At 34.1% G+C, this 13142-nt stretch overlaps 1 protein-coding gene across 9 annotated transcripts in view; it reads right to left on the reverse strand.

Moving 5' to 3' along the window:
- LOC110457934 (baculoviral IAP repeat-containing protein 2-like) overlaps positions 1–13142 on the reverse strand; it is a 43810-nt gene continuing 30668 nt past the window's right edge. For 6 of the 9 annotated variants that reach the window (XM_021509419.1, XM_021509417.1, XM_021509416.1 and 3 more), the window contains 3 exons: positions 2212–2400; positions 1459–1611; positions 1–929 (listed from right to left, as the gene is read on the reverse strand). In XM_021509419.1, coding sequence (XP_021365094.1) covers positions 916–929; positions 1459–1611; positions 2212–2400 — 356 coding nt within the window. In that variant the 3' untranslated portion in view covers positions 1–915. Of the gene's footprint in view, positions 930–1458; positions 1612–2211; positions 2401–2677; positions 2831–3444; positions 4180–7904; positions 7994–13142 lie in introns of those variants that run through there. The other 3 variants (XM_021509412.1, XM_021509420.1, XM_021509421.1) reach the window with 3 other exon arrangements.

The following is a 13142-nucleotide window of genomic DNA, read 5'->3' on the forward strand; positions in this document are numbered from 1 at the left end:
TTGTTATTCATGTAAAATGTGCCAGTGAATATATTCCAGTTATAACATATATGTATATATATAAGCATAGATTATATTCTACCACTAACCAAAAGCTATAACCAATAGCCATTACATATTTCATGACAAATTGAATATATATTTTCAGTTATTGAAACAATTTCTTGTAATCTCCGATAACGCTAAGATGTCACGTTTTTGATGATTATATCTAGAAACAGTATTACCAAACTCAGTAAAAGAATATAAAAAAAATATAATTATTAACATATGAAATAAGCAACCCGGACATATAAAACACGTATACATGTACTCTACCTACATACAAAATCGTATGAATCTTAGATAAAAAGAGATAAATATAAAAAAAAATTCAAGTCAGAAGGATGAGAATAATTATTTTAAATAACTATGTACAACAACTTAAGTTTAGCATGAAGGAGTTCAAAATAAAAAGCTGATTACAAAATAAGTATCATCAAACCAAATATTCGTGTTAAAACTATATTGATTAATTTAGTATTGATTGATTGGGTTTTACGTATACGTCATCACAACAGTTAAGGCCATGTGAAGACGGTGTCCGTAGACGATGGGGCCACTAAGGAGCCATGCTATAGTGCCATCTTACTGAAATGTTATAATCTGGACACAGTATAATGACAATCCGACCGGTTACATCATTCTTAAGGGCCTGTCACAGCTAGCCGATTTGGGTGGCCGGAGCTAAAACCGCAGCACAAATTATGCGATTTTCGGGGATCGGTATAGCTCCAGCGACACAAATCGGCAAGGTGTGACAGGCCCTTTACCAACGGTGCATATGGGACAGTGTTGCAGCCGGTCAAATATATTTTCTTCTTTATCGACAGAATACTCGATTTTCCAAGGGATCCCGTGCCAGTCCCGGAACGTTTACATTTGTTTCCCTAAAATAAAAGAACACAAATAGTCTTATATATATCAAATACTCAATGCAATGTTCAAAATATCTTTAAGTACCGTGTCATCAATACAATGTTGCTAACGATCACTGTCCCATTGCACACAAAAACTCGACAGCACCACTCTAGTTTTTCGTACATGCAGTTATCTTTGACTGGGCCAGTGTGTTTGGACTAGGTAGCTCTGTTGATTAAAGCGACTATATACTTATCTCAGGTCCAGTGTTCGAATCCTGATCTTACCTTGATACAATGCTTTTTTCTTATTTAACATTTTTCATAAAAAATCCGCAAGGTTTGGCTTTCATTTCAGAAATGATTTTTCAAATGTATAACCATACAGGGAAAGACAATTTCAATACATAGTTACAGGTTTTTGGCAGTGATGCAGGGACTCTTAAAAGAGACGATATTTTATTACATTAGAAATAATCATCTTATGCTGTTATTTTGTTTATGTCATTTTCATATAATTATATATGTAAATATATAAGTAAACAAATTCTACACTTACGGTTGAAGAGTATGCCGTATAAAACATCAAGGGGAAAAGTATCACGCAGGAACCTACATCTTGGGGCCCATCTCACATGCGTCATTAGAGGAGCCTCGTCCCATTCATATCCGCAGAAACCACAGTGAAAACATTCAGCCTGATTTCCAGTTCCTAAAGTTGAAAAACATGCAAATAATTCCATTTAATTAACAAACAATAATAATAACAATAACAGTGGTAATTTTGCCGCGCAAATGTCCTATCATGTTGTAGTTTCAAAATGGTCACATACAACTTACAAACTAATTCAAATAACTGTTGATTGTTATTTGTTTTTTTTATTTTCTATAATCTTTGAAAATATTAATTTTAATATATGAAGTTAGTAATGCAGGCTTTGTTCAGTTCAGATTTTGTAAATGTTATCAATAAAAGAGGGATGGGGGATGAAACTTTAAGTAATGACCTAAATAGCTTTTCTGTTGATGACGTATGTATCTAGGAGTAATTTAAATATATGTAAGAGATAAACAACAAGCGATAATGAATTTAGATTGGTATACGACATAAATAATCATTAAAAATAACCTATAAAATATTGAAAACAATAACAATATGTTTGTGTTATTGATGAAAACAATCCCCTTAATGAAGGGGTAGGGGTGTGATATCTCCGATAATCATATTTCACTGCGGGATATGATATGTGTTCTGATAAAAAAATATATATATTTTAACAGGAAAAACCTGAAATAGGATTGAATGTCATACCTGTATAAAAGAATCCCGCCTTAACCATTTGCTCAGCCGCCCATTTTCCATTCAGGCTCCATTCACGGAACGTGCGCATGCGCTGTTCAATACCTTTCATGCTGGGAGTACAAGGGTCATGTCGGGAATCTATCACATGTGCGATTTCTTCCAATGTCATTCTTGGATACCCTGCATTTCTGCGTCCTCCTGTGTGCATTGGTGTAGGTACAAATCTATTAAATTGCTTTTTTTCATAAAAAATCCGCAAGGTTTGGCTTTCATATCAGAAATGATTTGTTAAATGTATAACCATACAGGGAAAGACAATTCCAATACTTAGTTACAGGTTTTGGTAGTGATGTAGGGATCCTTAAAAGAAACGATATTTTATTACATTAGAAATAATTATCTTATCCTGTTATTTTTTTATACGTCATTTTCATATATATATGTAAATATATAAGTAAACAAATTCTACACTTACGGTTGAAGAGTATGCCGTATAAAACATCAAGGGGAAAAGTATTACGCAGGAACCTACATCTTGGGGCCCATCTCACATGCGTCACTAGAGGAGCTTCGTCCCATATATAACCGCGGAATCCACAGTGAAAACATTCAGCCTGATTCCGAATTCCTAAAGTTACAAAAAAGCAAATAACGGCATTTAATTTACAAAAAAATGAAAACAGTGGTAATTTTGCAGCATTAAAGCCCTATCATATTGTAAATAAAAAATGGTTACATACAACTTATAAAGTGATTCACATAAATATTGATTGCTATTTTTTTTTTTATTAGTTTTGAAAATTTGAAAATTAATATGGTGTATTAAGTATTACAGGCGTTGTTCATTTCAAAGTTTGTAAATGTTATCAATAATAGCCCCCCCCCCCCACACTCCTAAAAAATGAGTGATGGGGGATGAAACTTTAAGTAAGGATCTAGATAGTTTTCTGTTGATGACGTATTACTTTACACCGTAAATCATATAAATATATGTAATAGATAAACAACAAATGATAATGAATTAAGATTGATATCCGACATAAATAATTATCAAGAATAAACTATAAAATATTGAATACAATGTTTTGGATAGTGATGAAAACAATCCCATAAATGAAGGGGGGGGGGGGGGGGGGGGGATATCTCCGATAATCATATTTCACTGCAGGCTATGATATGTGTTCTGATAAAGATATATTAATTTTTAAAAAAGACAAACCTAAAATAGGTGGAATGGCATACCTGTATAAAAGAATCCCGCCTTAACCATTTGTTCGGCCGCCCATTTTCCATTTAGGCACCATTCACGGAACGTGCGCTTGCGCTGTGTAATACCTTTCATCCTGGGAGTACAAGGGTCATGTCGGGAATGGATGACATCTCCGACTTCTGCCATTGCCATTCTGCGATACCTTGCATTCCTGCGTCCTCCTGTGTGCATTGGTGTCGACTCAGTTTCATTGGATTGTGTATCATCCTCGTCTTGACTAGCATCCTCGTCGTTACTAGCATCCACGTCTTTAATAACTCCTGTATTACGATACTCACGTTGAAAGAATTCCTGGAAATCCGATTCAAGTAGATGAGTATTTATATAATCTGTTCGGTTTGGAAACGAGTGGAAATCCGATGGGAAGCGACTGTTGGAAATGTCATGCATGCTATCGTCACCCTGAAATCCCACCGGAAGAATAAGCTTGCCACCTCCCGTTTGTATTTCATAAACATCAAGTGATCCAAATTGACGGTTTTCCTGGAAATCGTAATAATAAATATTACCTATATGTCTATCGCCACCGCCACAAGCCCCTCTAAACTCTTCATTAGATATACATGCAGCAAACATGAATATTTTTATCTTGAAATATTCTCTCATCCTGAAGCATATCTGTCGTATGTTTTCCACCAAATCGTTTCCGATATCAGTCACAACGACCCTTGCTTGTTCTTCGCTTCTTACTCGTTCGGACATTATTTCTGAAAGAGAAAGACAACCAAGGTGTTAGTATCGATTTATGATTTTGGTTTAAAATTGCAATTCATGACGAAACGTAATTATAAGGATTAGTTTTTTTCGAAATCAATACAAAATTATCACTGGGTATTTCTGTTTAAAGATTTCGACTTAACTTATTGACGAAACATTTGCTATTCTATAAATGAGCAGGTTCATCGCTAAATCATAACTAAGTAATACCACTTAACATTTACATTCTGTATGCCTAGTACTATTGACCAAAATTACATATTTGTTTTTCGTAACAAAGGTGACCTCACTACATAGTATATTGATAATATGTCGCGCCGTATCACGTAATTCATGCGTAGTTTGTTTACCGACCTTGAAGCCACCGTTAGAGCATTGTTATAAGTTAATTTAAATGAACATTAGATATGATTGCATTCTTTTTAAAGATAAACGAAGATGTTTAAAATAACTGATGATATCATATGACGTGTTATATTCTAAAATTAAATTTTGAAAATAGAAATGTATTTCGTTTGTTTTGACGTCATGCAGTCGATAGGACCCCCAACACTTTTCGTCCTGATAACACCCTGTTCTCTCTAATGCATTATCCGTTCGTCAAATGATGTTGTTCTTTAAACCATTTGCATTATAATAAGAAAATAGGTATATTGTAATTTATTTGTACAGCTTGCTAAATTGTCAACGAAGGATATTGACTACTGTCACTGTCACTATCAGGAACTATTTTCTTATTATACTAAGGTATTAATAATATAATATTTGGAGGTTCTTGTATACTGCTTTATCACAAACTAGTTCGTAGGTCGTCTCAAAGTGGTTCACAAATTATTATCCATGGTTATAGGGCCTTTGCAACCAGCCAACATCTTTCTCAGCTCCCTTGGGAGCATCCAGCCGGTGCTGCCATTTCGGCGCTCACAGCTAGCATTCAACAATTCAAGCACTACCCAACCACGTACTCATATACAGCTGAGTAAACTGGAACAAGCGGAGTAAAGTATCTTGCTCAAAGATACAACACGGTGCCATGCCGTGGCTCGAAACCGCAACCCTTCGGTCATGAGCCCGGCGTCCTACCACTGGACTACCGTGCCTCCTACTATTATCAAGCAATAGGGAATAGAGCGAAATATTCATATACAATACAAGTCTCATAACTTTCTTTTAACATTAAACAGCAGCAACACTGTGTCGTCTATAGTGTGATTACCTTCTTAAAGGACCCGAGCAGGTCGCAATAAGTAGTCTCATCAATACACAAACCATCCAAGTCTAGATTCAGCAACACTGAGAGATTTAAAATAAACTAGTTAAAAACCACACCCACCAATTTTAACTCTTATAAAACCAGAAAATCAATTAATATATTTGGTACATAAAGCCATGAGCACTGTTCACTGCTAAATAATTATCTTGTAAATTTTAGTCGCTTTAATGTCATCTTGCTCAGATATGACGCTGAATAAACGCTCACGAATACTGCACCAGAGAACTCATAACGTAAAACTAGAACGAAACTGGTGAAGGTTAAGTTTTATAAGTACGTGTGTATGCACCGTAGGTACACACATGTTCAGATATACAAAACGAAAGTTGACAGATAGGACAGGGACTAATTCTGGGAACCCGCCTACCTCAGGTAATTGTAGATACGTTGATTGTGTACAGACAAATATACACTACACCTATAATGAACAATGTAACATTTCAAGGAATATCTCATTTTACAACCACTTTTATCTACAAATGTTTTTTTGTTGATATATAAAAAGGACAATATATTAAAGGTCATTCGATGGAAAAATAAAATAAATAAATTGTTTACACGAAACAACAACAATAAAATATCGATGGATTATGTGTCTGGTATAAATTTTGAATCATTGGATCTGATAGGTGATAAACTATAATTGTTTAACAAAACAATATTATATATACAACTTTCTCCCATATTTTAAAACAATCGCAAATATGAAAAGGGAGGATTCGGACCAGAACCCCTGTTCAGTTTAAGAGAAGGAAAATATCTGTATCGCACCACATATCGTAAGAGACTCGTATGTGGGTCACCTGCAGAATGGGGAGGTGGGGGATCGTCTTGTTTTCTATTTAGAAAGATACTGTTTTTTTCTTTTTTTCTTTTACCTTCTATTTCCTTTCGGTGTTATAACCCTAGGTATTGCATGAACTTGGCTGTTACAAGGTCATAATACCCCTAACAAACTAACACACAAATTGAACTAAACTATAACAGCTGAATTATTATCATTTTGTTATGTTTTATTTCTTTATCTGTATATATATATATAATATAAAGCAAACGCAATGCTATTGCGACATGTAGTTCATATCTTAAACCTTCAGACCAATATACTCTAATGTATATAATTCATGGTCTTTAATGTTAAATAAATGATATAGAATCACAAATGACAAAGGAAGACAATTTTATGTCTCGTACCCTGTCCGGGCATCGAACTCACAAGTGTAACCCAATCTCCTAGCCTAGAAATATCCATAGCTCATATCACTACACCACCTGACCCTCTTAGAAATACGTTTTGATGTTGCAATGGTCAACATCACGGTACTCGGTGATTGAATATATACATATATAGAGATAAATAGTTTTAAATGTCCATTTGACGGTAAAAATATAGATAAAACAAAACAAAATGCCTCAATGAAATATATGGAAAAAGAAACGGGGCATATTACAAATGCTCAAAATGAATACATTGTTCAATAGTAAAGTTAAAAATATCTAACAGTAAAAATGAATCTCAAAGCAAATACTTAGTTCATCCCAACATATTAAACATACGGAATTTGTAAATTTATTATTTATGTATATTTTAATTTATATTTTCGGAGGAATCGAACTTTTGACCTTTCTGTCAGGGAAGTTGTGCTCGGTGTTAACAGAAGTATTTGTATTGCATTGAGTCGTTTGGCTACCTAACCTAGTTCCAGGACTGCACGACATGTTTGTTTTGGATAAGGTGAGAAGTAATTGAAGAACAGACCTATGTGCATTACCATAACGCCGTTACGCTTGAAATACTTTTTTTTTTGTCTCTCGTTTGATTCTATTTCTTTTACTAACTGTTTAAAACATGCGTAAGTTCGCAAGGGAATATATATCCGGATTTCCGTCTGGTTTGGTAGTTACTATATACTTCCGGTTTGGGTGGAGAGAAGAAAAGACTGAAAATTTATAAGAAGTTTCAGTTTCCATAATTTGTAATGTCATGAATTTACATAACCACAGAAAAAAATTAAGGGACACAATTATAAGATACAATTATCGGTACTCGATAAAAATATATTTCGCCTTTCGTGGAATTTGATAACACGACAATAAGTTTCTGTTGCGATTTCGTAATCGATAGCATTAACCAGGTCATGGAAATGAGTATGTCATCGGAGAAAATAGAATCGAATCAAATGGTGTTGTTTATTTAATTGTAACGGCTGGTTATCGCACTTTAATGTAACGGGGTACATGTATATATCAACCGCCAAATTGCGTTTTCCTGTATGACTTCCGGGTACGTACAGATATTATTTCATTATGTCATATTTTAGATATGATTTGCCTTCGTTATGTAATGATTTTAAAATGATGAGACATATTCTAGATAGCTCTAGACAAGCATATACACATATATTCAATAAAAAGTGAAATGTGATCAATTCATATACATACATTTGTACGAATTTCTTCCAAATAACTTTATAGTCCTCACAAATAACTGTTCCTCAATGTATGTGTTCTGTAATTGCGCATGTACGTCCTTTAACCCGGTAGTAAATGATGCAATGATGCAACACCTGTTTTCACGTGATACAGTGAAAACCCATTGTTGTTGTGATTTTACCTATACAGTAAAATAGTATTCAATACAGTTGTGCACGCATGTGTATTTGGAGAGTGTTAATTAAATCATTCATATAAATGAAAAGTATGGTACTTTATTTACTATAAACAACATACATATTTTCTGCTACTTGAATCTGAAAGCAAACTATGATGTTCTACGTACGCACAATATTATCCATTAAAAAATCCTGATGACGTAAAATCAATTTAAACAATTAACCTGTATTTAAACTGTACCATACTTGCCAACTTTTTGGAATTTCCATGGGAGAGATTCTGCATGCTCAAAATTATAACACAGGTTAAGTGTAATGTGTGTATATATACCCCATAGTGACAATCTTACCCTAAAGCGATTCATTTAGTGTTGTTCAACTGGTTGAAAGGGTCAACAATCGAGAGTCTCCCTCCTAAATATTTAGGAAGAGTTGGTAAGTAGAATCTATGTGTATAAGATAATTTCTAATAACACCAAAACAAATATATCATGATGTAAAGTGGCGCAATAAAGAAGTGAAAGTGTAAAAAAACATGGGGACACCATGCATTGGTTTTTATTCATTAAAATAGTTTTTAATTAATTTTTCGGTCACCTGAAATTAAGTCTTTGCTGATCTATCAAGATCGCCTTAAATTGTCCGCCGCACGCCTGTTAATCAACCTCTGCAAAACAGCGGAATCGACTTCAATAAAAAAAAAATCGATGAAAAGCTGAATGAATTCCATTTAAATATTGTCGATAGGCCGTGATCGATACAATACAAAGACACAATCCATGCACAAACACAAACCAAAGGAGGGAATAAGTTTACTATTATAGCTAGTGTCCACATGGACTCGGTTTCACCTCGGTACCCTCAATTTTTATAAGGTTTTAGAATGTGTATTTACTGGTTTGTATAGGTTTATTATTAACCGAAAGTATCCCGAAACCGTGCCCCTGTGCTAGTGTCTACATACATGTTTATTCGATCACGGACTTGGAACAATGGTATAATATATTGATAGAGTAGGCCTATTTACATCATAATGGGGTGTCAATTTTACCGAGTTTGATTTGAACCCCTTATACTCTGTTACACATCAGGATAGTTCCAAACACATTTTATATGTATAGTAATAGGGACCTGAGGATTAATAACAGCTATATTTGGACCTAAGCTGAGGTTGTTAAGGTGGCTCCACACATCGTCATCAGTGTCCATTTTCGTGACGTACACCGTGTCGTCATTTCCGTATTGCCTATCGGGTATTTCAGTATATCAAAGTTGAAATTAATGTTACACCTGGTAAACAATAGTACACGTGCGTGACGATGATATGTCAACACCCAATATCGAGTTTTTACCTGGAAATGTGTAATCACACGTACTTCAGAAATAAAGCGTCCAATTCATAGACATAAATAGACTCACGGGAAGACACTGCCATGCATTTATAAAGGCTGTCACTTTCCCTACTCGTCATGAAAACACTCTCGATCTGTTCCTAACAATAACTTTTTTTTTCCAGACACCATCAGGATGTTGGACACATTACCATCAGCAGTTGTAGACAGCCCCTCACTTGATATCTTTACGAGGAGGCTGACCACCCCCCCCCTACGATAGTGCACCATAGTGCTTTTAGTTTTTAACTGTATATAATGGATTTTAAATGCACCTGTGAATAGTTGAATTGCTCACATCAAGTCCGAGAATACACTTAAGTGGTATGGACTGTACCTTGAAGAAGAAGAAAACATCGAATGCGGACTGATGTGATTTCTGGACCGACCTCACATGTACATATCACGTCCTTACACGAGTTTACAAGCTCGAGGTCGTTACGATTTTCACTGTTAAGCGAGTTTCACTCTGTTGATTGAATCGTTTTTACAAATGCAATCTAGTTATTACTCTGTAAAAAAAAAAGTGTTTTGTAAAATATCAAGATCCATATGAAAATGCATGTGTGAGTGCACGTGAATGGCATACCATGCGATAGCCTCATGGGCACATATGTACCTGCCATGTACATATACCGTGCGTTAGCGGGCTGTGGAATGATGTTCAAAGTGTAAATGACTGTGAATATTTTGGTTCCATAAAAGAACAATAAATTGATATATTTTACATCAATTTTTGGTAAAGTAAAAATGGGTATATTATCATCATTGGGGATACGCAATTGAAGAATTAAATAGAATATATAACAGAAAGATTTATTTCACTGTGTTTCCTATGCATGGATACTGAAATAGTTAAGCAACAATTGAGTTGCTTGACTAACGTCGACACGCAAACACAATTAATTGGTACAATTTTGACAGTTTTTCAGTGATATTTAAAAAATCAGATCTCAGTTGTATCCGGAATGGTCTTTTTTATTCTTGACAAGGACTACCCATGGTGATTCATTTTCAGAAAAAGTTTTGATTCTAAGTAATTTGTTTTTGAAAATAGAACGCTTAACTCGCTGTGAGATTTCGTCCGTTTTTTGGCTGTGATTAGTACCCAGACTGGTACACCATATCACAGGCTATAAAACTTGTTTTTATTTCTACTAGTTGATGTGCCTTTTGCAACAAAATATATTGCTTTTATAAATACCATACTGAACTACAATCGTGTATATATACACTTTTATATTATCCGGTTACAAGGACCAGAAATCAACATTTAAACATACTTATATTTAACCCCTTCAAAATCCTCCAAAATTTCGTCGACGTACGTCGGTTTTACTGGTTTTCTGATATATTTACTTTGAAGTCATCGTGTACTCTTAAAACGTTCCTGAAAACAAAACTATTCGGTAGAAATGCTAAAAATATCTTTTTTGTTATGCTGTGTATCAATTTAGGTAGTGTACCAATCGTGGTAGCGTGACGTTAGATTTTGTTCCATAAATATAAAGAGCTAGTACAGATTTCACGCATGTACATGTACATGTAGTAACGCATATACCTAGATTCTACATAGATTCTACCTGCTGTTTCCCACTGGTACCTATGATTCCCATAGGGACAGAAAGGCGATCGAAATAAATCTGCCTTATCCCAAAGTAAAATCTCTTTTTTGGCCTCGGTGTTGAGCATTCGCCAAAGCCGGGAAGGTTAATGGTATATGGGCTCTGTTCCTAGTCCCTGATAAACCAAAGTACTTTAATTAATACGTATTTATGTTTGCTTGACGTTCACCTTTATATTTGTGTCTGTAAGGATTGATTAGCACGTTATAGGTTTAGTGTGACCAATGGTAGATTGTGCTATAATGTCAGGGGCCCCGAATCTTGGAAATTCTTGATTCTCAATCATTCTTTAGGTAAGTAAGTGTTTGGTTCCCTTCGCTTGATTATGATAATAGAAGAGATGACATTTCATCTAAGTGGCTATCGAATAGACCTCTTATCCGTAGATTCATTTCCAAATGACCATCGCCTTACATACATATATATGTATGTACACATAACAAGCCTATTGCAGCACCGTTTTTCGTCTATCACTCCAGAAAGCTGTTCGAATTTTAAAGGGGAAATGGAATTCTTTCATACATTTTTTTTCAATGACAGTTCTGCTCTATTTTTTTGAGGTAAGAAATCCATCGCCTGAAACTATTTATTAATGAAAGTCTATGCAAAATGTCAGCAAACTGTAAAATATCTCCATCTGTTTTATAAGCCATTCAATGTTTTGCGAAATAATAATAAGATAAAGAACAACGATTAGAAATATATCAAGCAATTTTATTACATTAAATGATTAGAATCAGCTAAATATGGAAACACACAATATTGACCGTATTCGTCAATTGCCTGTCAGATTAAAAAAAAAATCTTTTCTATAATTATGAACCAGTATGTTGGCTGTTACTTTCGTAGTCCTAAAGCATATTCTTATTTAACGTCTGGGTCACATTAGATCATATTCGTTCCATGCTTCAGTGGCTGGAGTCCTGTGTCAGCAACCAAGGGCTGGATATAGTGAAGTAACTGGGTAAGTGGCGACTGATTTAGAAAAGCTTGAGTGTAATAATGTTTTATTTATTTAAACTCTGTTTTAATTAGGAATCGTGTTGGCTCGGAGTACTTTTTCCACCAAATGCACTCTCATGACTTAAAAATAGATAGGAAAAATGCTTCCCTCTTTTTTCAAAGACATAATAAATATTTCGATAAGCCGAAAAAAATGTAATCCTTGATAAAAAGGTAAACTCCGCACTAGACAATTTAACGAATACGGTCTCAGATTAACAAAATAAAAAATGGTTTTTCGTAAAAGATTGAAAGTAATATGAACTAGTGATACATTTTACATAAACAATACACACATATTATCAGATATGATTTTTTTTGGATTTATGGAAAAGAAAAACAAAAGTTGAAATACAATTGATATTTTTTTTAGATCGGCTAGGTTGTCACTTTTATTTTTTATCAAATCTATCTTAAATTCACAAAATTACTGTTGTTTTCATGTTTGAAAAAAGAAAACAACTTCTTTTTCGTATCATGTACAAATGCATAAAGCCAGTCTTTTTCATGTTTGTCTGATGAATATTATAGATATAGTTATTTTGGGTTAGAATGTCATTACATTTTCAAACACAAGCCATTCTAGCTACATCTTAAGAATTACACATACTAACAGGTAACGTATGATATATAATACAAACAGGCGTTACTGTATGCCTTGTTATTTACATCAATAGAGTTGATCGAAGCATTCTCGTGTAGATATTAACCTTAAGTATCGTGAAGATATTATTGTACATTATTAGTACATGTAGTTGAATAAAAAAAATCGTAATTAACACATTCACATATTTGATTTTAAGCAGTATTGAAAAATCAAATACTTAAGGATGTACACCTCTGCTTCTTTTTTGTCCCATTATTATTTGTGTTATTTTTCACCTTTTTCGGGGTCAAAAATCAAAAGTGCTTCAGTTACACTAAATATGTATAAAAATACCAATAATGTATAATTTTCCATTCTGTTGCATATTATTTTTTATCATATTGAACATTATAAAGTTGTACAGCAAAATTGAACCTGCTACAATTAAAAATGGCGACACAATG

This window comes from Mizuhopecten yessoensis, unplaced genomic scaffold, assembly GCF_002113885.1.
Source record: "Mizuhopecten yessoensis strain PY_sf001 unplaced genomic scaffold, ASM211388v2 scaffold9385, whole genome shotgun sequence".
Lineage (NCBI taxonomy): Eukaryota > Metazoa > Mollusca > Bivalvia > Pectinida > Pectinidae > Mizuhopecten > Mizuhopecten yessoensis.